Source organism: Coregonus clupeaformis, chromosome 14 (genome assembly GCF_020615455.1).
Source record: "Coregonus clupeaformis isolate EN_2021a chromosome 14, ASM2061545v1, whole genome shotgun sequence".
Classification (NCBI taxonomy): domain Eukaryota; kingdom Metazoa; phylum Chordata; class Actinopteri; order Salmoniformes; family Salmonidae; genus Coregonus; species Coregonus clupeaformis.
Window position 1 is genome coordinate 5,196,806 of NC_059205.1, and position 27,230 is coordinate 5,224,035.

The following is a 27,230-nucleotide window of genomic DNA, read 5'->3' on the forward strand; positions in this document are numbered from 1 at the left end:
CTAGCCAACATCTCGCAGATACAGTGCGGGTTAGTCTACATTATGAGATTGTTATTATGGATAAGACCGAGAATATTTTGTATTAGTAAAACGTCAGTCAGTCAAGCAAACTCAAACTCATTCCGTGCACTTTCACCACCCTGTGAAGTTCTTCATAACTTATTTCATCTGTAGTTTAATAAACTGTACGGTTTCCCGAGTCGTAGTGGGAGGACCACACACCATGTCATCGCGTGACTCCCAAGTTTACTTTGATAGACGGTAATTATATCAATATTTGCATATAAAGATGTTTCCACTGCCATTTCTCGCATAATTAATTTGACCGACCAAAGAGATCCCACCTTGTCGAACGAACAAATCACATCTGTTTCCATCACAGCTGTATTGTTGTTGTTTTTTATACGGTATGACTTTACCCGCATAACAACTGTCGATGCAAACGTGGTTAGAGATAGACATTAACCCATCTCTCTGTGATGTCTTAAAAGGGATGTTATCAGAGATAGACATTAACCCATCTCTCTGTGATGTCTTAAAAGGGATGTTATCAGATATAGACATTAACCCATCTCTCTGTGATGTCTTAAAAGGGATGTTATCAGAGATAGACATTAACCCATCTCTCTGTGATGTCTTAAAAGGGATGTTATCAGAGATAGACATTAACCCATCTCTCTGTGATGTCTTAAAAGGGATGTTATCAGATATAGACATTAACCCATCTCTCTGTGATGTCTTAAAAGGGATGTTATCAGATATAGACATTAACCCATCTCTCTGTGATGTCTTAAAAGGGATGTTATCAGAGATAGACATTAACCCATCTCTCTGTGATGTCTTAAAAGGGATGTTATCAGATATAGACATTAACCCATCTCTCTGTGATGTCTTAAAAGGGATGTTATCAGAGATAGACATTAACCCATCTCTCTGTGATGTCTTAAAAGGGATGTTATCAGAGATAGACATTAACCCATCTCTCTGTGATGTCTTAAAAGGGATGTTATCAGAGATAGACATTAACCCATCTCTCTGTGATGTCTTAAAAGGGATGTTATCAGAGATAGACATTAACCCCTCTCTCTGTGGTGTCTTACAGGGTGTCCATGGGGTACCAGGACCGACAGGACAACAAGGGGATGTTGGACCCCGTGGCGTCGTTGTGAGTGAATTATTGTGCCTGGGAATGTTTTACGCCATATTAATGTAGTGTGATGCTTGTCTTCTTTAATGCCATTGGGATTGTATCTTACTGTGCAATACTGTACTGCTCCATGAAGGTTTTGTAACATTCAGTTCTCTCATGTTAGTGTTGTTGATGCACTGTGTGTGGGCCCCGTGTAGCTCAGTTGGTAGAGCATGGTGCTTGCAACGCCAGGGTTGTGGGTTCGATTCCCACGGGGGGGCCAGTATGAAAATGTATGCACTCACTAACTGTAAGTCGCTCTGGATAAGAGCGTCTGCTAAAATGTAAATGTATAGTTATGTCCTGTGACCTCTTTCCTTGTTTTTACTACTCTCTATCTAGGGATTGCTAGGCCTACCCGGGGCTCCGGGGTTAAAGGTAATATGTCATAGTGTGTGTGTGTGTGTGTGTGTGAAGGTGGCTCAGCTGTGCTTTAACTGCTGTTATTTGCTGTAGGGTCAAGAGGGACGCAGCTCCAGTATCCCTGGCTCTGGTGGTCCAAAGGTAAAGACACTACGTCACTGTGACTCGCATTATGTTGTACCACTCATTCCTTGTATCACCTAATCCCCATATTATCTCCATAAACCGAGTCTCTCAGTTGAATGCTTGAAATGCTTACTTTTAATTCTTGATTATATCTGACATTGTTTAGCTCTTACGCTAAAGCTCATAACCGTACATATAATTTGTACCTATACAGAATCCAATTATTTCAGTCAAAGGCCTTTTTAAAATTATGTAATTGAATGCTTTTTATGGAGTAGGCTATGTTTTGAAGTCGATGAGACATGACCACCACCTCTGCAATGCCCCCATGTGGCCAATATGTGGAGCTGCACTTGAAATATGAAGTCGAGAACGCTTTCGATGTGTTTTACACGTGTAACATAATGTGAATGTGTGTGTTCACGTTTGTGATTATCTGTAATACTAACCCTCCTTAATGAGTCATCCTAGCGTCACGACGTCATATAACTAGCACACAGGTGGATGGAATTTGAATTCCATTCTAACTACAGGATATATGTGTGACTGGTTCTCTTTCTCTTGTAGGGACACCAAGGGCCCCCTGGAGTCCCGGGACCCAAAGGGATCAAGCTATATGCCCACGCTCCCTCCGATATGAAGGTACAGGCACATCAAGTCAGACCTAGGTTCAAATACTACACTGAACAAAAATATAAACGCAACATGTAAAGTGTTGGTCCCATGTTTCATGAGCTGAAATAAAAGATCCCAGAAATGTTCCATATGCACAAAAAGCTTATTTCTCTTAAGTTGTGTGCACAAATGTGTTTACATCCCTGATAGTGGACGTAGTGTAGCATATCAACAAGCTGATTAAACAGCATGATCATTACACAGGTGTACCTTGTGCTGGGGACAATAAAAGGCCATTCTAAAATGTGATGTCTCTAGTTTTGAGGGAGCGTGCAGTTGGCATGCTGACTGCAGGAATGTCCACCAGGGGTGTTGCCAGAGAATTGAATGTTCATTTCTCTACCATAAGCCACCTACAACCTAGTTTTAGAGAATTTGCAGTACGTCCAACCGGCCTCACAACCGTAGATCTCGTGTAACCACGCCAGCCCAGGACCTCCACATCTGGCTTCTTCACCTGCAGGATCATCTGAGACCAGCCACCCGGACATGTTGAATGTATAATTTTGTTGCATGTATAATTTGAAATCGTTCAAATATTTTGAGGATTTGCTTTAGCCTGCCTGGAGTGTCAAGTGGGTGGGGTTTGCACTTTTGGGACTTTTCTATTGGTTTCATTGCAACAGGCAAGCTCAATCAAGCACAGCGAACAGTTTTGCGTGACCTAGTTTTTTAGTGCCCGTAACTGTGACCTGATAATAATCAGATTAAGATTATCATTACTGTGATGTGTGGGGAATAATGTTACTATCTAATAATGTGATGTGAGTGAGGTAATGTTCCAATGTTATTTTATTTTTTTTTTAGTCATTTAGCAGACGCTCTTATCCAGAGCGACTTACATGAGCAATTAGGGTTAAGTGCCTTGCTCAAGGGCACATCGACAGATTTTTCACCTTGTCGGCTCGGGGATTAGAACCAGCGACCTTTCGGTTACTGGCACAACGCTCTTAACCACTAAGCTACCTGCCGCCCCACTATCTAATGCTGTGATGTGTGTGGAGTAATGTTACTATCTAATACTGTGATGTTTGGGGAGTAATGTTACTATCTAATACTGTGATGTGTGTGAAGTAATGTTACTATCTAATACTGTGATGTGTGTGAGGTAATGTTACTATCTAATACTGTGATGTGTGTGGGGTAATGTTACTATCTATTGCTGTGATGTGTGTGGAGTAATATTACTATCTAATACTGTGATGTGTGTGAATGTTACTATCTAATACTGTGATGTGAATGAGGTAATGTTACTATCTAATACTGTGATGTGTGTGAAGTAATGTTACTATCTAATACTGTGATGTGTGGGGAGTAATATTACTATCTAATACTGTGATGTGGGTGAGGTAATGTTACTATCTAATACTGTGATGTGTGTGAATGTTACTATCTAATACCGTGATGTGGGTGAGGTAATGTTACTATCTAATACCGTGATGTGTGTGAGGTAATGTTACTATCTAATACTGTGATGTTTGGGGAGTAATGTTACTATCTAATACTGTGATGTGTGTGAAGTAATGTTACTATCTAATACTGTGATGTTTGGGGAGTAATATTACTATCTAATGCTGTGATGTGTGTGAAGTAATGTTACTATCTAATACTGTGATGTGGGGGGAGTAATGTTACTATCTAATGCTGTGATGGGTGTGAAGTAATGTTACTATCTAATACTGTGATGTGTGTGAAGTAATGTTACTATCTAATACTGTGATGTGTGTGAAGTAATGTTACTATCTAATACTGTGATGTGTGTGGAGTAATGTTACTATCTAATACTGTGATGTGTGTGAAGTAATGTTACTATCTAATACTGTGATGTGTGTGGAGTAATGTTACTATCTAATACTGTGATGTGTGTGAATGTTACTATCTAATACTGTGATGTGAGTGAGGTAATGTTACTATCTAATACTGTGATGTGTGTGAAGTAATGTTACTATCTAATACTGTGATGTGTGGGGAGTAATATTACTATCTAATACTGTGATGTGTGTGAATGTTACTATCTAATACTGTGATGTGAGTGAGGTAATGTTACTATCTAATACTGTGATGTGTGTGAAGTAATGTTACTATCTAATACTGTGATGTGTGGGGAGTAATATTACTATCTAATAATGTGATGTGGGTGAATGTTACTATCTAATACTGTGATGTGTGTGGGGTAATGTTACTATCTAATACTGTGATGTGTGTGAATGTTACTATCTAATACCGTGATGTGTGTGAGGTAATGTTACTATCTAATACTGTGATGTTTGGGGAGTAATGTTACTATCTAATACTGTGATGTGTGTGAAGTAATGTTACTATCTAATACTGTGATGTTTGGGGAGTAATGTTACTATCTAATACTGTGATGTGTGTGAAGTAATGTTACTATCTAATGCTGTGATGTGTGTGAAGTAATGTTACTATCTAATACTCAAATCAAATCAAATCAAATGTTATTGGTCACAATACAACAGGTGCAGACATTACAGTGAAATGCTTACTTACAGCCCTTAACCAACAGTGCATTTATTTTTAACAAAAAAAGTTAAAATAAAACAACAACAAAAAAAGTGTTGAGAAAAAAAAGAGCAGAAGTAAAATAAAGTGACAGTAGGGAGGCTATATATACAGGGGGGTACCGTTGCATAGTCAATGTGGGGGCACCGACTAGTTGAGGTAGTTGAGGTAATATGTACATGTGGGTAGAGTTAAAGTGACTATGCATAAATAATTAACAGAGTAGCAGCAGCGTAAAAGGATGGGGTGGGGGGCAGTGCAAATAGTCCGGGTAGCCATGATTAGCTGTTCAGGAGTCTTATGGCTTGGGGGTAGAAGCTGTTGAGAAGTCTTTTGGACCTAGACTTGGCACTCCGGTACCGCTTGCCGTCGCGGTAGCAGAGAGAACAGTCTATGACTAGGGTGGCAGGAGTCTTTGACAATTTTGAGGGCCTTCCTCTGACACCGCCTGGTATAGAGGTCCTGGATGGCAGGAATCTTGGCCCCAGTGATGTACTGGGCGCACGCACTACCCTCTGTAGTGCCTTGCGGTCGGAGGCCAAGCAGTTGCCATACCAGGCGGTGATGCAACCAGTCAGGATGCTCTCGATGGTGCAGCTGTAGAATTTTTTTGAGGATCTGAGGACCCATGCCAAATCTTTTCAGTCTCCTGAGGGGGAATAGGCTTTGTCGTGCCCTCTTCACGACTGTCTTGGTGTGTTTGGACCATGATAGTTCGTTGGTGATGTGGACACCAAGGAACTTGAAGCTCTCAACCTGTTCCACTACAGCCCCGTCGATGAGAATGGGGGCGTGCTCAGTCCTCTTTTTTTTCCTGTAGTCCACAATCATCTCCTTTGTCTTGGTCACGTTGAGGGAGAGGTTGTTGTCCTGGCACCACACGGCCAGGTCTCTGACCTCCTCCCTATAGGCTGTCTCATCGTTGTCGGTGATCAGGCCTACCACTGTTGTGTCGTCGGCAAACTTAATGATGGTGTTGGAGTCGTGCCTGGCCATGCAGTCATGGGTGAACAGAGAGTACAGGAGGGGGACTGAGCACGCACCCCTGAGGGGGCCCCCGTGTTGAGGATCAGTGTGGCAGATGTGTTGTTACCTACCCTTACCACCTGGGGGGCGGCCCGTCCAGGAAGTCCAGGATCCAGTTGCAGAGGGAAGTGTTTAGTCCCAGGATCCTTAGCTTAGTGATGAGCTTAGAGGGCACTATGGTGTTGAATGCTGAGCTGTAGTCAATGAATAGCATTCTCACGTAGGTGTTCCTCTTGTCCAGGTGGGAAAGGGCAGTGTGGAGTGCAATAGAGATTGCATCATCTGTGGATCTGTTGGGGCGGTATGCAAATTGGAGTGGGTCTAGGGTTTCTGGGATAATGCTGTTGATGTGAGCCATGACCAGCCTTTCAAAGCACTTCATGGCTACAGACGTCAGTGCTACGGGTCGGTAGTCATTTAGGCAGGTTATCTTAGAGTCCTTGGGCACGGGGACTATGGTGGTCTGCTTGAAACATGTTGGTATTACAGACTCAGTCAGGGACATGTTGAAAATGTCAGTGAAGACACTTGCCAGTTTGTCAGCACATGCTCGGAGTACACGTCCTGGTAATCCGTCTGGCCCTGCGGCCTTGTGAATGTTGACCTGCTTAAAAGTCTTACTCACATCGGCTACGGAGAGCGTGATCACATAGTCATCCGGAACAGCTGGTGCTCTCATGCATGCTTCAGTGTTGCTTTGCCTCGGCGAGCATAGAAGTGGTTTAGCTCATCTGGTAGGCTTGTGTCACTGGGCAGCTCGCGGCTGTGCTTCCCTTTGTAGTCTGTAATAGTTTTCAAGCCCTGCCACATCCGACGAGCGTCAGAGCCAGTGTAGTACGATTCAATCTTAGTCCTGTATTGACTCTTTGCCTGTTTGATGGTTCGTCGGAGGTCATAGCGGGATTTCTTATAAGCGTCCGGGTTAGAGTCCCGTTCCTTGAAAGCGGCAGCTCTACCCTTTAGCTCAGTGCGGATGTTTCCTGTAATCCATGGCTTCTGGTTGGGGTATGTACGTACGGTCACTGTGGGGACGACATCATCGATGCACTTATTGATGAAGCCAGTGACTGATGTGGTGTACTCCTCAATGCTGTCTGAAGAATCCCGGAACATGTTCCAGTCTGTGCTAGCAAAACAGTCCTGTAGCTTAGCATCTGCGTCATCTGACCACTTTTTTATTAACCGAGTCACTGGTGCTTCCTGCTTTAGTTTTTGCTTATAAGCAGGAATCAGGAGGATAGAGTTATGGTCAGATTTGCCAAATGGAGGGCGAGGGAGAGCTTTGTATGCGTCTCTGTGTGTGGAGTAAAGGTGGTCTAGAGTTTTTTTCCTCTGGTTGCACATTTAACATGCTGGTAGAAATTAGGTAGAACGGATTTAAGTTTCCCTGCATTAAAGTCCCCGGCCACTAGGAGCGCTGCATCTGGATGAGCGTTTTCCTGTTGATTTATGGCCTTGTACAATTAATTCAGTGCAATCTTAATGCCAGCATTGGTTTGTGGTGGTAAATAGACAGCTATGAAAAATATAGATGAAAACTCTCTTGGTAAATAGTGTGGTCTACAGCTTATCATAAGATACTCTACCTCAGGCGAGCAAAACCTTGAGACTTCCTTAGTATTTGATTTTGTGCACCTGTGCTGTGATGTACCGTGATGTGTGTGGGGTAATGTTACTATCTAATACTGTGATGTGTGTGGGGTAATGTTACTATCTAATACCGTGATGTGTGTGGGGTAATGTTACTATCTAATACCGTGATGTGTGTGGGGTAATGTTACTATCTAATACTGTGATGTGTGTGGGGTAATGTTACTATCTAATACTGTGATGTGTGTGGGGTAATGTTACTATCTAATACTGTGATGTGTGTGGGGTAATGTTACTATCTAATGCTGTGATGTGTGTGAATGTTACTAGCTAATGCTGTGATGTGTGTGGGGTAATGTTACTATCTAATACCGTGATGTGTGTGGGGTAATGTTACTATCTAATACCGTGATGTGTGTGGGGTAATGTTACTATCTAATACCGTGATGTGTGTGGGGTAATGTTACTATCTAATACTGTGATGTGTGTGGGGGTAATGTTACTATCTAATACCGTGATGTGTGTGGGGTAATGTTACTATCTAATACTGTGATGTGTGTGGGGTAATGTTACTATCTAATACTGTGATGTGTGTGGGGTAATGTTACTATCTAATACTGTGATGTGTGTGGGGTAATGTTACTATCTAATGCTGTGATGTGTGTGAATGTTACTAGCTAATTCTGTGATGTGTGTGGGGTAATGTTACTATCTAATACCGTGATGTGTGTGGGGTAATGTTACTATCTAATACCGTGATGTGTGTGGGGTAATGTTACTATCTAATACTGTGATGTGTGTGGGGTAATGTTACTATCTAATACTGTGATGTGTGTGGGGTAATGTTACTATCTAATACTGTGATGTGTGTGGGGTAATGTTACTATCTAATACTGTGATGTGTGTGGGGTAATGTTACTATCTAATGCTGTGATGTGTGTGAATGTTACTAGCTAATGCTGTGATGTGTGTGGGGTAATGTTACTATCTAATACCGTGATGTGTGTGGGGTAATGTTACTATCTAATACCGTGATGTGTGTGAGGTAATGTTACTATCTAATGCTGTGATGTGTGTGAATGTTACTAGCTAATGCTGTGATGTGTGTGGGGTAATGTTACTATCTAATACCGTGATGTGTGTGGGGTAATGTTACTATCTAATACCGTGATGTGTGTGGGGTAATGTTACTATCTAATACTGTGATGTGTGTGGGGTAATGTTACTATCTAATACCGTGATGTGTGTGGGGTAATGTTACTATCTAATACTGTGATGTGTGTGGGGTAATGTTACTATCTAATGCTGTGATGTGTGTGAATGTTACTAGCTAATGCTGTGATGTGTGTGGGGTAATGTTACTATCTAATACTGTGATGTGTGTGAAGTAATGTTACTATCTAATACTGTGATGTGGGGGAGTAATATTACTATCTAATACTGTGATGTGTGTGAGGTAATGTTACTATCTAATGCTGTAATGTGTGGAGTAATGTTACTATCTAATACTGTGATGTGTGGGGAGTAATATTACTATCTAATACTGTGATGTGGGGGGAGTAATATTACTATCTAATACTGTGATGTGGGGGGAGTAATATTACTATCTAATACTGTGATGTGGGGGGAGTAATATTACTATCTAATACTGTGATGTGGGGGGAGTAATATTACTATCTAATACTGTGATGTGTGTGGGGTAATGTTACTATCTAATACCGTGATGTGTGTGGGGTAATGTTACTATCTAATACCGTGATGTGTGTGGGGTAATGTTACTATCTAATACTGTGATGTGTGTGGGGTAATGTTACTATATAATACCGTGATGTGTGTGGGGTAATGTTACTATCTAATACCGTGATGTGTGTGGGGTAATGTTACTATCTAATACTGTGATGTGTGTGGGGTAATGTTACTATCTAATGCTGTGATGTGTGTGAATGTTACTAGCTAATGCTGTGATGTGTGTGGGGTAATGTTACTATCTAATACTGTGATGTGTGTGAAGTAATGTTACTATCTAATACTGTGATGTGGGGGGAGTAATATTACTATCTAATACTGTGATGTGTGTGAGGTAATGTTACTATCTAATGCTGTAATGTGTGGAGTAATGTTACTATCTAATACTGTGATGTGTGGGGAGTAATATTACTATCTAATACTGTGATGTGGGGGGAGTAATATTACTATCTAATACTGTGATGTGGGGGGAGTAATATTACTATCTAATACTGTGATGTGGGGGAGTAATATTACTATCTAATACTGTGATGTGGGGGAGTAATATTACTATCTAATACTGTGATGTGGGGGAGTAATATTACTATCTAATACTGTGATGTGGGGGGAGTAATATTACTATCTAATACTGTGATGTGGGGGGGAGTAATATTACTATCTAATACTGTGATGTGGGGGGAGTAATATTACTATCTACCCTTCAAGAAATCTGTACAACCAATCTGAAAACCTCACTGATTGGTGTGATGGAGGTAAGCTGACCGTTGTCTTTTCTCTCTGCAGGGGGAGATGGGAGATCTGGGTGAGAAGGGCTGTAACGGTTCACCTGTACGTCATCTCCTTGTTCCCCCTCCTTATACATATCTAGCTTTTAATCATCCGTGTTCTATGGATGGAATCCGGGTTCCATTTTATTTGATAGTGTCGTATGACATGCATATGACAGTGTCGTTTCACTATGACATTTCGGTCTACCATTTGACACCCCTGACACCAGGGAGGTTGCTGTCCAATGGGTGTTATGTATGTGCCGTCATTAGCAAACAGCTACCTCGGTCATGACAATGGTCATCTGACATGAGTGGTCGTGAACGGACATGACACCTAATGGCAGGTGTTATAACACGTTCATGTCCATGTCATAGTGACACTGTCAAATAAAGTGTTACCTGGAATCCTAACTTGAGATCCACAAGTTCAACCGTTCAGTCAATGAGGTTAACTCACTGTCTTAACTTGATTGTGTCTGTCTGTCTGTTCAATCTCTCTCTCTGTCTGTCTGCCTGTTTGTCTGTTCAATCTTGCTGTCTGTCTGTCTGTTCAATCTCTCTGTCTGTCCGTTCAATACCTCTGTCTGTCTGTCTATTCAATCTCTCTGTCTGCCTGTATGTCTGTCTGTCTGTTCAATCGTTCTGTCTGTCTGTCTGTTCAATCTCTCTGTCTGTCTGTCTGGCTGTTCAATCTCTGTCTGTCTGTCTGTCTGTCTGTCTGTCTGTCTGTTCAATCTGTCTGTCTGTCCAATCATTCTGTCTGTCTGTCTGTCTGTTCAATATCTCTCTGTCTGTCTGTTCAATCTCTCTGTCTGTCTGTTCAATCTCTCTGTCTGTCTGTTCAATCTCTCTGTCTGTCTGTCTGTCTGTCTGTCTGTTCAATCTCTCTCTCTCTCTGTCTGTCTGTCTGTTCAATATGTCTGTCTGTCTGTCTGTCTGTCTGTCTGTTCAATATCTCTCGGTCTATTCAATCTGTCTGTCTGTCCAATCTCTCTGTCTGTCTGTCTGTTCAATCTCTCTCTGTCTGTCTGTCTGTCTGTCTGTCTGTCTGTCTGTCTGTCTGTCTGTCTGTCTGTCTGTCTGTCTGTCTGTTCAATCTGTCTGTCTGTCTGTCTCTCTGTCTGTTCAATCTCTATGTCTGTCTGTCTGTCTGTCTGTCTGTTCAATCTGTCTGTCTGTCCTCAGGGTTATGCTGGCCACGGCAACTTTAAAGGATCAAAAGGGGACCAAGGGGGCATTGGTGCTGAGGTACAACACTGCCACATTAAGCCATTACACTGTCTATGTGACTGGCAATTCAAGAGCATTGTGAATGTGCAATGTGATGAGTGTTATGGTTATGACGATGACAGTGATGTAAATAAAAAAATAAAATAAAAATAAAAAAATGTAAGGATTTCATGCCTCTAAGCAGTGTGATAGAATTAACATGGGATTCAGTGTAATAATGTGATGGGGGTTTTGATAATTAGCTGTATGAGAGATATGCCTTCTCCTTTTGGAGGACTAACTATCATCATTTCACTTTTAGGGAAGACCAGGGAAAGATGGGCAACAAGGACCCGCTGGACATGAGGTAGCTGTCCTGTCAATCAGAAACCTTTTCCTGTTCTGTTTGTTTCTGTGTAACATTGTTGATTATGTTACTGTTTTTTTTAATGCATTTTGTATGTGTGTGTGTGTGTGTGTGTATGTTTGTGTGTGTGTGTGTGTGTATGTGTGTATGTGTGTGTTTGTTTTTGTGTTCATGCATGTTGTGTGTATATATGTAACTATGGTGATTATACACTCTTGCCGTTTTAGGGGAGAAAGGGGAATCACGGTTTAGCAGGACCTGATGGAATACCTGGACCATGGGTCAGTCATTACTACTATTATATTAATGGTTAGAATGTGCCAGCGTGTATGTGTGCGAGCGTGTGTGTGTGTGTGTGTGTGTGTGAGCGTGTGTGTGTGCGTGTGTGCGAGCGTGTGCCAATCATTGTTTTTTTGTGTCTACAGGGACAGAAGGGCGACCAGGGTCAAGACGGAGACCCTGGGGAGGTGAGTGAGTTAAAGTGCCTGATAATGTCAGTATCAACGTCTGGAGCGCTGGTAGGATGAGCTTCCAGACACATGCAAATAAAACGTCCACAAATGCAACGCTTCATCAATGATAACGAACCAGCATCTGTATCAAATGTCAGCGCTGAGTCAATCTGGGCCCGTATGTATCAAACGACTCAGAGAGTGCTGATCTAGGATCAGTATGGATGTTTAGATCATCGTTAATAAGATTAGAAGGACTAAGATTACATGCACTCCTACTCTGAGACACTTTATGAACACATGCCCTGGTCTCTCTGGTTTCCCCATAGGGGACCATGATTGGCGGTGTCGTAATTGGCCCCAAAGGACAACCAGGATTTACTGGCCCCCCGGGGCCCACTGGGGTTACTGGCCCCCCAGGTACTCTACGCTCATCCGACATACAGTACACATCCTTATTGATATTCACCCTCCTCCTATCCAACCAGATGTGAAGTAGCGCTGTATAATCCAGCCTCATTCACCAACATGACCAATCAGTGTGTCTCTATAGCTAATAATAATATTCACTCTCTCCCTATCCAATCACACCTGGAGTAGTACTGAATAATCCCGCCTCATTCACCAACATGACCAATCAGTGTGTCTCTATAGCTAATAACATCAACCTGTTTTCCAGGTGTCACTGGTTTCCAGGGTTCTCCTGGGCCTCCAGGTAAGCGCTGATCCACACGCAAGCACGCACGCACACACACACAAACACACAAACACACACACACACACACACACACACACAAACACACACAAACACACACACACACTCAGTCTCCATCATGGGCTCTATCTCCCCCTACACAGCTCCTAACTACGGAGGAGATCCCTACAATCCGGGAGCGAAGGGCCACAGTGGACCTAAAGGGGATAGAGGAGACCCAGGACCCATCATCCACGGAGAGCCAGGCAGGGAGGGCTCAAAAGGAACAACTGGGGAAAGTGGAGACCCTGGACCCCCGGGACCACCTGGAGACTTAAGTAGACTCTCTCCATAAATAAAGTCATCTCCCCAACCCTGGGCCTATATTCATAAAGCATCTCAAAGTAGGAGTGCTGATCTGGAATCAGTTTAGCTTTTTGATCATAATGAATAAGACTACATGGACAAGGGGGGGAACCTTTATGAATATGGATCCAGATATTCTCTCACCATGATTTATTGAGACACACACATAACAGACAACTTTTTGATACCACTGGGATCTTATTTGATTAAAGGTAATGTACTTATTTGTTTCTTGTTGCAGATAATCCGAAGGGCTTTATAGGACCTCCGGGGGCAAAGGGAGCCAAGGGCGAACAAGGGTACAGTGGCCAATATGGATTGAAAGGTGAGCTCTGTCTGATTTCTCTTCTGATTGGAGGGGCAGTCAGTATCGTGTATACTGATTGGTTAGGCTGTCCTAGATCTCTACTGTGTCTCTCATTGGTTGACTTCAGACACCATCAACACTGTGGTGTGTTATTGGTGGGAAAATCCCAATATTATGAAATCTCAATCTCAAAGATCTTTGGGTGCTATTATTGGAATGTTATGCTCACCTGGCATGTTATGCTCACCTGGTATGTTATGCTCACCTGGTATGTTATGCTCACCTGGTATGTTATGCTCACCTGGTATGTTATGCTCACCTGGTATGTTATGCTCACCTGGTATGTTATGCTCACCTGGTATGCTCAGGTTTGCTATGGACTGTCACTTTGTCCCTCTCTCCACTGCAGGTCAGAAAGGAGAGGTCTGTAGTTCGTGTACGGGGCCCCCAGGACCCCCTGGTCAGCCTGGACTCCCAGGTACCTGCAACGTAACAGAACGTTCAGCGATAAATGTATTGTGTAGAACAAAAATCATTGTCTGTCCTATAGAATAGGAGTGTTTCACCTATTTGAATACACCCTCATCCCACAGGCTTTAGTGCAGGACCAGGGCCCAAAGGAGAGCCAGGATTCAAAGGACCCTCAGGATCACCTGGACAACTGGTAAGACTACCTGCATCATACCTCTGCGATACAGATACTAAATGCGTTTTTATTTTACCTTGCGATGTCACTGTGACTGCCTGTGGTTTTGCAGTTATATTATTTCCATAGTGGCACACTTTGCTTAGTAGTTTTGCTTAGATACTGTATCCATGGTGTTGTTGGTATACCATTTCCATGGTGTTGCTGGGATACCTTATCCATAGTTTTGCTAGGATACCATCTCTGTGGTGTTGCTAGGATACTGTATCTATGGTATCGCTGGAATATCTAAGGTTGCTGAGTTACCGTATCCATGACAACCACTCCTGTCTGTGTTAAAGGGTCTCCACGGCCCTTCGGGTGTTCCAGGACCCCCAGGGACAAAAGGAAATTCAGGTTCCGGCATCCACCAGGGGATAAAGGGAGAGAAAGGAGCCCCAGGACCAGCTGGCAGATCAGGGCTGGATGGCCTACATGGGGCCCCTGGCTTCCCTGGACGCAAGGGCCAACAAGGCCCTAAGGGTGATCCAGTGAGGATTTTGAATAGTTACGATTTCTATCACTAAAATGTATCTTTCTTCTCAAATGCAAAGCAATGATTTGAATGCATTTGTAGGTATTTTTTAAACTGAAGTACATTTTAAATTTGGCTGAACTGTAGTTAAGGTATGCCTTCTGATATTCTGATTGGCTATGAATATTAATTTGAGGTAGTGATAATGATTTGTTGATAGACTGAGTTTATTAGCTTTTATGAGTGCTTGAATGCTGAACGTTTGTTAATGTGAAGCAGTAATGTTATGGGAACTAATGTTTTGTGAAAAACTAATGTTTTGCAGATGGACTGAGTTTATTGGCTGTTTTGAATAGTAATGTCGATGTGTAATGTTACATAAGTCTGTTGTAGTAATGTTTTGTGAAGAACTGATGTTTGGATGATTGTCTGTGCCAGTACTATGGACCACTGGGTCTGAAGGGAGATATTGGTGTCCCAGGCCCTCCTGGGCCACAGGGATACCCAGGACCAGACGGCTCACCAGGTCCAGTAGGCATAGGACCGCTTGGCTCCTCAGGACCTAAAGGCAATAGTGGGGTACCAGGTCTGACTGGCACACCTGGTAACCCAGGTACCGTAAAGCAACACACACACACCTGTACCACATATGAGACACCAACTCCTTTTTGCTCCTTCGACTGTGTTAGACATGTGTTAGACCCTCTACCCATAACTCCATGATAATGTCCCTATAGCAGTTGATGGTCTGACCCCATTTTCTCCCCTATCCCACCAGGTCAGAAGGGTGAGCCCTGCAGCAGAGTGGCTGACCAGGGAGTCCCAGGCCCACTGGGAAAGGAGGGGCTGCCGGGAGATACGGGGCCCCCCAGGTGAGCACCCCAAATGGGGACCGAACTGGAGGGGTGACTGGGGGGTGACTGGAGGACTGGAGGTCTAGACTACATTGAGTTCAGTGGCATTTCAGTTCTAGCCTGGAATCGAAACTATTTCACTTCACAACAATGATGAAACATAGTATATTAGTTTGGACTCCAGGCTATTTTAGTTCTAACTTTATAAGCTCTACTGTCATTCTACCTGACGAAGAACATAAAAAACATGACAGGACATTATCACAGAGTTGACTTTGTCCACACAGGTCCTCGTGGTGGTGTTGGTTACCCAGGGGAGAAAGGGGACAGCGGTGTATTCTCCCCCCTGGGAAGACGAGGACCCACTGGGCAGAAAGGTGAGCCATGTCTGAAGGTTGTGTCTGAGTCATTATCTCAAGTGACGATTTCATCATAGCCGCCGGACGTAGTTTGGGGGTTGGGGGGCAGATAATTTGATTTATCGGTCCACTAATACAGGACTAGTAAAGGCCCAGTGCACTACTTTTGTGAATTTTTTTCTTTCAACAATAACAATATATATACAGTGGGGAGAACAAGTATTTGATACACTGCCGATTTTGCAGGTGTTCCTACTTACAAAGCATGTAGAGGTCTGTAATTTTTATCATAGGTACACTTCAACTGTGAGAGACGGAATCTAAATAAAAAATCCTGAAAATCACATTGTATGATTTTTAAGTAATTCATTTGCATTTTATTGCATAACATAAGTATTTGATACATCAGAAAAGCAGAACTTAATATTTGGTACAGAAACCTTTGTTTGCAATTACAGAGATCATACGTTTCCTGTAGGTCTTGACCAGGTTTGCACACACTGCAGCAGGGATTTTGGCCCACTCCTCCATACAGACCTTCTCCAGATCCTTCAGGTTTCGGGGCTGTCCGCTGGGCAATACGGACTTTCAGCTCCCTCCAAAGATTTTCTATTGGGTTCAGGTCTGGAGACTGGCTAGGCCATTCCAGGACCTTGAGATGCTTCTTACGGAGCCACTCCTTAGTTGCCCTGGCTGTGTGTTTCGGGTCGTTGTCATGCTGGAAGACCCAGCCACGACCCATCTTCAATGCTCTTACTGAGGGAAGGAGGTTGTTGGCCAAGATCTCGCGATACATGGCCCCATCCATCCTCCACTCAATACGGTGCAGTCGTCCTGTCCCCTTTGCAGAAAAGCATCCCCAAAGGATGATGTTTCCACCTCCATGCTTCACGGTTGGGATGGTGTTCTTGGGGTTGTATTCATCCTTCTTCTTCCTCCAAACACGGCGAGTGGAGTTCAGACCAAAACCTATATTTTTGTCTCATCAGACCACATGACCTTCTCCCATTCCTCCTATGGATCATCCAGATGGTCATTGGCAAACTTCAGACGGGCCTGGACATGCGCTGGCTTGAGCAGGGGGACCTTGCGTGCGCTGCAGGATTTTAATCCATGACGGCGTAGTGTGTTACTAATGGTTTTCTTTGAGACGGTGGTCCCAGCTCTCATCAGGTCATTGACCAGGTCCTGCCGTGTAGTTCTGGGCTGATTCCTCACCTTCCTCATGATCATTGATGCCCCACGAGGTGAGAACTTGCATGGAGCCCCCGACTGAGGGTGATTGAACGTCATCTTGAACTTCTTCCATTTTCTAATAATTGCGCCAACAGCTGTTGCCTTCTCACCAAGCTGCTTGCCTATTGTCCTGTAGCCCATCCCAGCCTTGTGCAGGTCTACAATTCTATCCCTGATGTCCTTACACAGCTCTCTGGTCTTGGCCATTGTGGAGAGGTTGGAGTCTGTTTGATTGAGTGTGTGGACAGGTATCTTTTATACAGGTAACGAGTTCAAACAGGTGCAGTTAATACAGGTAATGAGTGGAGAACAGGAGGGCTTCTTAAAGAAAAACTAACAGGTCTGTGAGAGACGGAATTCTTACTGGTTGGTAGGTGATCAAATACTTATGTCATGCAATAAAATGCAAATTAATTACTTAAAAATCATACAATGTGATTTTCTGGATTTTTGTTTTAGATTCGTCACTCACAGTTGAAGTGTACTTATGATAAAAAATTACAGACCTCTACATGCTTTGTAAGTAGGAAAACCTGCAAAATCGGCAGTGTATGAAATACTTGTTCTCCCCCACTGTATATATATATATATACAGTACCCGTCAAAAGTTTGGACATACCTACTCATTCAAGGGTTTTTTCTTTATTTTTACTATTTTCTACATTGTAGAATAATAGTGAAGACATCAAAACTATAAAATAACACATATGGAATCATGTAGTAACCAAAAAAGTGTTAAACAAATCAAAATATATTTTATATTTGAGATTCTTCAAAGTAGCCACCCTTTGCCTTGATGACAGCTTTGCACACTCTTGGCATTCTCTCAACCAGCTTCATGAGGTAGTCACCTGGAATGCTTTTCCAACAGTCTTGAAGAAATTCCCACATATGCTGAGCACTTGTTTGCTGCTTTTCCTTCACTCTGCGGTCCAACTCATCCCAAACCATCTCAATTGGATTGTGGAGGCCAGGTCATCTGATGCGGCACTCCATCACTCTCCTTCTTGGTCAAATAGCCCTTACACAGCCTGGAGGTGTGTTTTGGGTCATTGTCCTGTTGAAAAACAAATGATAGTCCCCCTAAGCGCAAACCAGATGGGATGGCATGTCGCTGCAGAATGCTGTGGTAGCCATGCTGTTTAAGTGTGCCTTGAATTCTAAATAAATCACAGAAAGTGTCACCAGCAAAGCACCCCCACACCATCACACCTCCTCCTCCATGCTTCACGGTGGGAACCACACATGCAGAGATCATCCGTTCACCTACTCTGCATCTAACAAAGACACGGTAGTTGGAACCAAAAATCTGAAATTTGGACTCATCAGACCAATGGACAGATTTCCACCGGTCTAATGTCCATTGCTCATGTTTCTTGGCCCAAGCAAGTCTCTTATATTATATATTATATATTATATATTATTATATATTATTATTATATTATATATTATTATTATATTATATATTATATTATATATTATTATTATTATATATTATTATTATAATGATATTATATATTTTTATTATAATATTATATATTATTATTATTTTATTAAATACTATTATATATTATATTATATATTATTATTATATTATATATTATTATTATTTTATTAAATACTATTATATATTATATTATATATTATTATTATATTATATATTATTATTATTAAGTACAAAACTCTTTCCATGACATAGACTGACCAGTTAATCCAGGTGAAAGCTATCATCCCTGACTGATGTCACCTGTTAAATCCACTTCCATCAGTGTAGATGAAGGGGAGGAGACAGGTTAAAGAAGGGGAGGAGACAGGTTAAAGAAGGATTTTTTAAGCCTTGAGGCAATTGAGACAAGGATTGTGTATGTGTGCCAGAGGGTGAACGGACAAGACAAAATATGTTAATGCCTTTGAACGGGGGTATGGTAGTAGGTGCTAGGCGCACCGGTTTGTGTCAAGAAATGCAACGCTGCTGGGGTTTTCACGCTCAACAGTTTCCTGTGTGTATCAAGAATGGTCCACCACCCAAATGACATCCAGACAACTTGACACAACTGTGGGACGCATTGGAGTCAACATGGGCCAGCATCCTTGTGGAACGCTCGACACCTTGTAGAGTCCATGCCACGACGAATTGAGGCTGTTCTGAGGGCAAAAGGGGTGCAACTCAATACTAGGAAGGTGTTCTTAATGTTTTGTATACTCAGTGTATATGTGTGTGTGTCAGCACCAGTGATGCTGTCTGTCTCCTAGGTGATAAAGGGCAGCCGGGACGCCCAAGTACCTCTGGAAGTGGCTGTCCTGGACGACCCGGTGCACTGGGATTCCCTGGGGCTCCAGGGCCAAAGGTCATTACTGAATACCGACCTTGTCATGTCTGTCTTTCTATCTGTCTATTCAATTCAATTCAAAGGGCTTTATTGGCATGGGAAACATGTGTTTACATTGTCAAAGCAAGTGAAATAGATAACAAACATAAGGGAAATAAATAATATAAAATGTACATTAAACATTACACTCCAAAGGACAAAGATGTTTCAAATGTCATATTGTGTTGTAACAATGTGCAAATAGTTAAAGTACAAAAGGGAAAATAAATAAACATAAATATGGGTTGTATTTACAATGGTGTTTGTTCTTCACTGGTTGCACTTTTCTTGTGGCAACAGGTCACTAATATTTCTGCTGTGATGGCACACTGTGGTATTTCACCCTGTGCACTCTATGTCTAGGACCAAATAGCATTCTAGTTTTGCGCTGTTTTTTGTTAATTCTTTTCAATGTGTCAAGTAATTATGTTTTTGTTTTCTCATGATTGATGGGTCTAATTGTGTTGCTGTCCTGGGGCTCTGTGGGGTCTGTTTGTGTTTGTGAATAGAGCCCCAGGACCAGCTTGCTTATGGGACTTTTCTCCAGGTTAATCTCTCTGTAGGTGATGGCTTTGTTATGGAAGGTTTGGGAATCACTTCTTTAGGTGGTTATAGAATGTAATGGCTCTTTTCAGGATTTTGATAATTAGCGGGTGTTGACCTAATTCAGCTCTGCATGCATTATTTGGTGTTTTACGTTGTACATGGAGGATATTTTTGCAGAATTCTGCATGCTGTCTCAGTTTGGTGTTTTTCCCATTTTTTGAATTCTTGGTTGGTGAGCGGACCCCAGACCTCACAACCATAAAGGGCAATAGGTTATATAACTGATTCAAGTATTTTTAGCCAGATCCTAATTGGTATGTCGAATGTTATGTTCCTTTTGATGGCGTAGAAGGCCCTTCTTGCCTTGTCTCAGATTGTTCACAGCTTTGTGGAAGTTACCTGTGGCGCTGATGTTTAGGCCGAGGCACGATCGTTTTTGCGTGCTCTAGGGCAACGGCGTCTAGAAGGAATTTGTATTTGTGGTCCTGGCAACTGGACCTTTTTGGAACACCATTATTTTTGTCTTACTGAGATTTACTGTCAGGGCCCAGGTCTGACAGAATCTGTGCAGAAGATCTAGGTGCTGCTGTAGGCCCTCCTTGGTTGGTGACAGAAGCACCAGACCATCAGAAAAAACAGTAGTAGCCGGGTGCCACAGACTGTTCTAGTGCCTCGCCAATTCATTGATATATATGTTAAAGAGGGTGAGGCTCAAACTGCATCCCTGTCTCACCCCATGGCCCTGTGGAAAGAAATGTGTGTGTTTTTTGCCAATTTTAACCGCACACTTGTTGTTTGTGTACATGGATTTTATAATGTCGCATGTTTTTCCCCCAACCCCGCTTTCCATCAATTTGTATAGCAGACCCTCATGCCAAATTGAGTCAAAAGCCTTTTTGAAATCAACAAAGCATGAGAAGACTTTGCCTTTTGGTTTGGTTTGTTTGTTTGTCAGTAAGGGTGTGCAGGGTGAATACGTGTTATGTCATATGGTAATTTGATACAAAGTCAATTTGACATTTGCTCAGTATAGTTTTCACTGATGAAATGTACGAGTCTGCTGTTAATGATAATGTAGAGGATTTTCCCAAGGTTGCTGTTGAAGCATATCCCACGGTAGGTATTGGGGTCAAATTTGTCTCCACTTTTGTGGATTGGGGTGATCAGTCCTTGGTTCCAAATATTGGGGAAGATGCCAGAGCTGAGGATGATGTTCAAAAGTTTAAGTAAAGCCAGTTGGAATTTGTGGTCTGTATATTTTATCATTTCATTTAGGATACCATCAACAACACAGGTCTTTTTGGGTTGGAGGGTTTGTATTTTGTCCTGTAGTTCATTCAATGTAATTGTAGAATCCAGTGGGTTCTGGTAGTCTTTAATAGTTGATTCTAAGATTTGTATTTGAACATGTTTATGTTTTTGCTCTTTGTTATAGAGCCAAAGAGATTGGAGAAGTGGTTTATCCATACATTTACATTTACATTTTAGTCATTTAGCAGACACTCTTATCCAGAGCGACTTACAGTTAGTGAGTGGAGACATTTTCATACTGTTTTGGATAGATAACTCTTCATGTTGTTCTTTGTTTAATCAATCAATCAATCAAATGTATTCATAAAGCCCTTTTTACATCAGCAGATGTCACAAAGTGCTATACAGAAACCCAGCCTAAAACCCCAAACATCAAGCAATGCAGATGTAGAAGCACGGTGGCTAGGAAAAACTCCCTAGAAAGGCTGGAACCTAGGAAGAAACCTAGATAGGAACCAGGCTCTGAGGGGTGGCCAGTCCTCTTCTGGCTGTGCCGGGTAGAGATTATAAGAGTACATGGTCATTTAAGGCCAGATTGTTTTTCAAGATGTTCAAACGTTCATAGATGACCAGCATGGTGAAATAATAATCACAGTGGTTGTGGAGGGTGCAACAGGTCAGTACCTCAGGAGTAAATGTCAGTTGGCTTTTCAAATCCGAGCATTCAGAGGCCGAGACAGCGGGTGCGGTAGAGAGAGAGAGTCGAAAACAGCAGGTCCGGGACAAGGTAGCACGTCCAGTGAACAGGTCAGGGTTCCCTAGCCGCACCTAGACCAGGTGGACTGGGGACAGCCAGGAGTAATCAGGGCAGGTAGTCCTGAGGCATGGTCCTAGGGCTCAGGTCCTCCGGGAGGGGAGAGAGAGAGAGAGAATACTTAAATTCACACAGAACACCAGATAAGACAGGAGAATTACACCAGATATAACAGACAGACCCTAGCCCCCCGGCACATAGACTATTGCAGCATAGATACTGGAGACTGAGACAGGGGTGGGTCGGGGGACACTGTGGACCCGTCCGACGATACCCCTGGACAGGGCCAACCAGGCAGGATATAACCCCACCCACTTTGCCAAAGCACAGCCCCCACACCACTAGAGGGATATCAACAGACCACCAACTTACTACCCTGAAACAAGGCTGAGAATAGCCCACGAAAAACTCCTCCACCGCACGAGCCCTCTGTGACTCAACCCACTCAAGTGACGCACCCCTCCTAGGAACGGTATGGAAGAGCGCTAGTAAGCCAGTGACTCAGTCCCCGTAATAGGGTCAGAGGCAGAGAATCCCAGTGGAGAGGGGAGCCGGCCAGACAGAGACAGCAAGGGCAGTTCGTCGCTCCAGTGCCTTGCCGTTCACCTTCGCACCCCTGGGCCAGACTACACTCAATCATAAGACCTACTGAAGTGTGTTCCATAGGAGGTTGGTGGCAGCTTAATTGGGGAGGAAGGGCTTTTGGTAATGGCTGGAGCGATATAAGTGGAATGGTATCAAATACATCAAACACATGGTTTGATGCCATTCCATTTGCTCCATCCACCCATTATTATGAGCCGTCCTCCCCTCAGCAGCCTCCACTGGTGTGTTCCAATTTTCCCAGAAGTGGTTAGATTCTATGGATTATTCAGTTAAATTGACGTGCTGTTCCTTCTTTTTCCATGGTGTATTTCTGTATTGTTTTAGTGATTCACCATAGTGAAGGCGTAGGCTCAGGTTTTCTGGGTCTCTTATGTTTTTGGTTGGATAGGTTTCTCAATTTCATTCTTAGGTTTTTGCATTCTTCATCAAACCATTTGTTTTAGGTTGTCTGCTTTACATTTTTTGATTTGACAGGGAAGCTGATAGGTCAAATATACTGTTTAGGTTTTCTACTGCCAAGTTTACACCTTCACTATTATAGTGGAACAATTTGTCCAGGAAGTTGTCTAGAAGGGATTGAATTTGTTGTTGCCTAATTGTTTTTTGGTAGGTTTTCACACTACTTTCCTTCCATCTATAGCATTTCTTAATATTATGCAGTTCCTTTGGCTTTGATGCGTCATGATTGAGTATTGCTCTGTTCAAGTAGACTGTGATTTTGCTGTGATCTGATAGGGGTATCAGTGGGCTGATCGTGAATGCTCTGAGAGACTCTGGGTTGAGGTCAGTGATAAAGTAATCTACAGTACTAATGCCAAGGGATGAGCTGTAGGTGTACCTCCCGTAAGAGTCCCCTCAAAGCCTACCAGCGTGCGACAGAACTGCAGGAGTTGTGACCCGTTTTTGTTGGTTGTTTTGTCATAGTCTAGGGGTGCATATTTGGGAGTGAATGCTGTCACCTTCAGGTAGGTGTTTGTCCCTTGTGTGCTGAGAGTGTCAGGTTCTTGTCCAGTTCTGGCATTTAGGTCACCACAGACTAGTACCTGTCCCTGGGCCTGGAAATGGTTGATCTCCCCCTCTAGGATGGTGAAGCTGTCATCGTTACGGAATGGACTCAGGGTGTATGCTAATTTGGTATAGAGCAGACCTAACACACTCTATTAAATTAGTCAAAACAGGAACATTTTACATCTGGCTAGAAATTAATAAGGAAATGATCTCAACAGAGAATAATGTCCTCATGTGTGCTACCTATGTCCCCCAATAGAATCCCCATACTTTGTTTAACACCTGGTAGTTTGGTGGATGGGACTACCTGGTCTCTGTAACCTAGAGGGCAACCAGTAGGTCCATCTCCTCTATACAATGTTTCTTGTAGGTTGACAATGTCTGTATTTCCAATTTATTTGATGAAGTCTGGGATCTGCTCTTTAGGCCAAAGGCAGATGATCTCAGACCTTGTATATTCCAGGATGAGATAGTAAAAGCTTTGTGTTCCATAGTGTCTAGTGTTGTTTTCGTGTGGTTTAGGCCCGGACCGTTACAGTAGGTGTGAGCAGAGCATGTTGAGCATCTGATACATACCACTTAGGTCGCAGGATGGGGCTTGGGCGGGTGTATTAGTGGGGGTTGGGCCTGCTGCTGTGCTCATGGCCTGGGCATATGTGTGGCTGTCATGTTGAGGTCCTTGCTGCAAGGGCGAGGGGGCATGGGGGAGGGGGCAGAAGGGGCTCTCAGGTCGTTAGTGCATGTCTGTGTTATGATGTGGCTGGGGGACACTAGTTGGTCCTCTGACTGCAGCTCCAGAGCACATCAGGTGTTCGGACACCAGAGTTTAGCCACTTGGTGTTTTGGAAGAAGTTTATTCTCGTCAATGTATTTCTCATTTGAGTCAATGAGGTGCACAATCTCTGGCTTTTGTGTGTCCTCAGTGGGTGTGGGGGTGTTGTGAGGGGGGATGGAGGGGGAGTCTGCTGGGTTGGTGGATCCTGCCTTGTCTGTCCTGCTGTGGTGTTAAGGCTGTGGTCGAGGTCTGAAGTGGGCTGTTCTGTTGGCTTCTCTGGGGGATGGCTAGCTCAGCTTTCTCACCTCCTCCTGCAGTGCTGTTAGCTGGGCTGTGTGTTCATCTGTCTGTCTGTCTGTCTGTCTGTATGTCTGTCCGACTGTCCGTCCTTTCATCAGTCCTTCCATCCATCGATCCATCCATCCATCAATCTACCCTTCATCTACCCATCCATCTACCCTTCCATTAGTCTTTCCATTGTAGTGTCGAGAACTATGCTGAGATGCTGTGAGAACAAGAAATCCGCTGACACTGTCCTCGATTATAATTATTTATTACATTTGAAGATCTCAGTGCCAATTTACAGACTTCTGCAGACATCTGGAGAACAACGGCCCAATCTTTTAATATGTTGTTCTCCCCTCTCCTTTGTCCCAAACCATAGTATATATATCCCTATGTAACCTGATATGGGTGTTTTCCCCTACAGACCAATCCCAGGACTCACATAACAGACTTCCTCTGTTTTAGGGTGCCCCTATAGAAATGCTATCCAGATGCTTCCACAAGCTGAGTCAACATCCTCTAAGACACCATTTGCAAACGTCAACAAAGTCATAAATTGTTTAGACACTACACCATCCATCCATCTAACCATCATTCATCCTTTCATCCACTCTCAGGGTGATGGTGGGTTTGAGGCCCTAGGTCCAGCCGGCCCTGAAGGTTTCCCAGGTGTTGTTAGCAGGGCTCTCCAGGAGATCCAGGAGTACTGGGCCGACCAGGAGTCCAGGACCACCGGGCCTTAATGGGTCCTCAGGCCCCAAAGGTACTTACTGTACACACAGATGGACACAGACACAGGCAGACCCAGACACGACACGGACATGGGACACACACACACACACACACACACAAATTCTCTGTTTCTTGCTAACTGCTCCATCACAACATATCCATCACAGACTCCATCTTTCACTCTTTCAGCGCATTCATGAACAGTTATATTGAGGCATATACACTCTGTCAAATTCACACAGATGTATTTAAACACTAGTAAACATACTCCCAGGTACTTATGGCCTTATGCCTGATCTGTTTGTAGGAAGTAAAGGTGGAGATGGTTCCCAAGGACCACCTGGTTACGCAGGTACTGGCTGGACTGAAGCCCCAACCGGACCACCAGGGCCGCCAGGCAGACCCGGACCTCCAGGTAAGCCTGCTTCTCTCTCTCTCTCTCTCTCTCTCTCTCTCTCTCTCTCTCTCTCTCTCTCTCTCTCTCTCTCTCTCTCTCTCTCTCTCTCTCTCTCTCTCTCTCTCTCTGTCTCTCTCTGTCTCTGCCTCTCTGTCTCTCTGTCTCTGTCTCTCTGTCTCTGCTGTCTCTGTCTCTGTCTCTCCTGTCTCTGTCTCTGTCTCTGTCTCTGTCTCTGTCTCTCTGTGTGTGTGTGTGTGTCTGTCCACTTTTCCTTTATTTTCCTTGCTTTCTTTAGCTCTTATCCACTACTCTACTCCTCTCACCCAGGTTTGAATGGAGAGATGGGTTCGCGCGGGGACCCTGGCGCCCCGGGGCTTGGATGTTCAGGCCCAGCGGGTGACCCTGGGCCCCCTGGGGCTTCGGAACCCGGAGTGCAGGGCCTGACTGGACAGATGGGAGGCAGAGGGAGAGACGGGTTACCGGGTGCATCAGGTACAGTCACAGCAATGACAAGGGAGAGACGGGTTACCGGGTGCATCAGGTACAGTCACAGCAATGACAAGGGAGAGACGGGTTACCGGGTGCATCAGGTACAGTCACAGCAATGACAAGGGAGAGACGGGTTACCGGGTGCATCAGGTACAGTCACAGCAATGACAAGGGAGAGACGGGTTACCGGGTGCATCAGGTACAGTCACAGCAATGACAAGGGAGAGACGGGTTACCGGGTGCATCAGGTACAGTCACAGCAATGACACATTCCACACATTGGTAATACTTCAAAGAGGACAGATATAATACATGAATACATGATGTAAGCATGCATGAGCACTTACAGTAGACTGTCTTATTATAAGGCTTAGCCAGTTATAGTGGTCTCAAATGAAAGCATGTTCTTGTCTATGTATTGTCCATGCCTGTTTGTTTTATGAGTCTGATGCACCACCGTAACCCTAATAGGAATTGCCCCAAGGGGACAAATGAATTTTGATTGAATTGAATTGAATTGAATTGAATGTGCAAAGACATTGGAGTGCTCCAGTATCATTACCAAGAGTTAGTCTAATGCCAGGGACCTGGTTAATGTCATTTTTACTTTAATACATGCTACCTACTACAGTAGTTGATGTAGTATATGTTGCCTACTACAGTAGTTGATGTAGTATATGTTACCTACTACAGTAGTGGATGTAGTATATGTTACCTACTACAGTAGTGGATGTAGTATATGTTACCTACTACAGTAGTTGATGTAGTATATGTTACCTACTACAGTAGTTGATGTAGTATATGTTACCTACTACAGTAGTGGATGTAGTATATGTTACCTACTACAGTAGTGGATGTAGTATATGTTACCTACTACAGTCGTTGATGTAGTATATGTTACCTACTACAGTAGTGGATGTAGTATATGTTACCTACTACAGGTCCTGAG

The 27,230-nt window shown here is 43.4% G+C and overlaps 1 protein-coding gene and 1 long non-coding RNA gene across 2 annotated transcripts in view; both read left to right on the top strand.

The window, feature by feature from the left end:
* Positions 1-15,436, top strand: part of LOC123492386 (collagen alpha-1(I) chain-like) — a 53,153-nt gene extending 37,717 nt beyond the window's left edge. The window contains exons 10-27 of the mRNA XM_045224912.1: positions 1,103-1,165; positions 1,532-1,567; positions 1,646-1,693; positions 2,246-2,320; positions 10,019-10,063; positions 11,191-11,253; positions 11,537-11,581; positions 11,809-11,862; positions 12,007-12,048; positions 12,363-12,453; positions 12,713-12,748; positions 12,892-13,065; positions 13,335-13,418; positions 13,810-13,878; positions 13,994-14,064; positions 14,388-14,576; positions 14,999-15,173; positions 15,339-15,436. Coding sequence (XP_045080847.1) covers positions 1,103-1,165; positions 1,532-1,567; positions 1,646-1,693; positions 2,246-2,320; positions 10,019-10,063; positions 11,191-11,253; positions 11,537-11,581; positions 11,809-11,862; positions 12,007-12,048; positions 12,363-12,453; positions 12,713-12,748; positions 12,892-13,065; positions 13,335-13,418; positions 13,810-13,878; positions 13,994-14,064; positions 14,388-14,576; positions 14,999-15,173; positions 15,339-15,436 — 1,458 coding nt within the window. The remainder of the gene's footprint in view (positions 1-1,102; positions 1,166-1,531; positions 1,568-1,645; positions 1,694-2,245; positions 2,321-10,018; positions 10,064-11,190; positions 11,254-11,536; positions 11,582-11,808; positions 11,863-12,006; positions 12,049-12,362; positions 12,454-12,712; positions 12,749-12,891; positions 13,066-13,334; positions 13,419-13,809; positions 13,879-13,993; positions 14,065-14,387; positions 14,577-14,998; positions 15,174-15,338) is intronic.
* A 273-nt stretch (positions 15,437-15,709) lies between these two features.
* Positions 15,710-25,329, top strand: LOC123492364. The gene is made up of 3 exons (XR_006661734.1): positions 15,710-15,791; positions 19,263-19,357; positions 25,281-25,329. It is a non-coding gene; the product is annotated as an uncharacterized LOC123492364 (long non-coding RNA).
* The last annotated feature ends 1,901 nt before the right edge of the window (positions 25,330-27,230 follow it).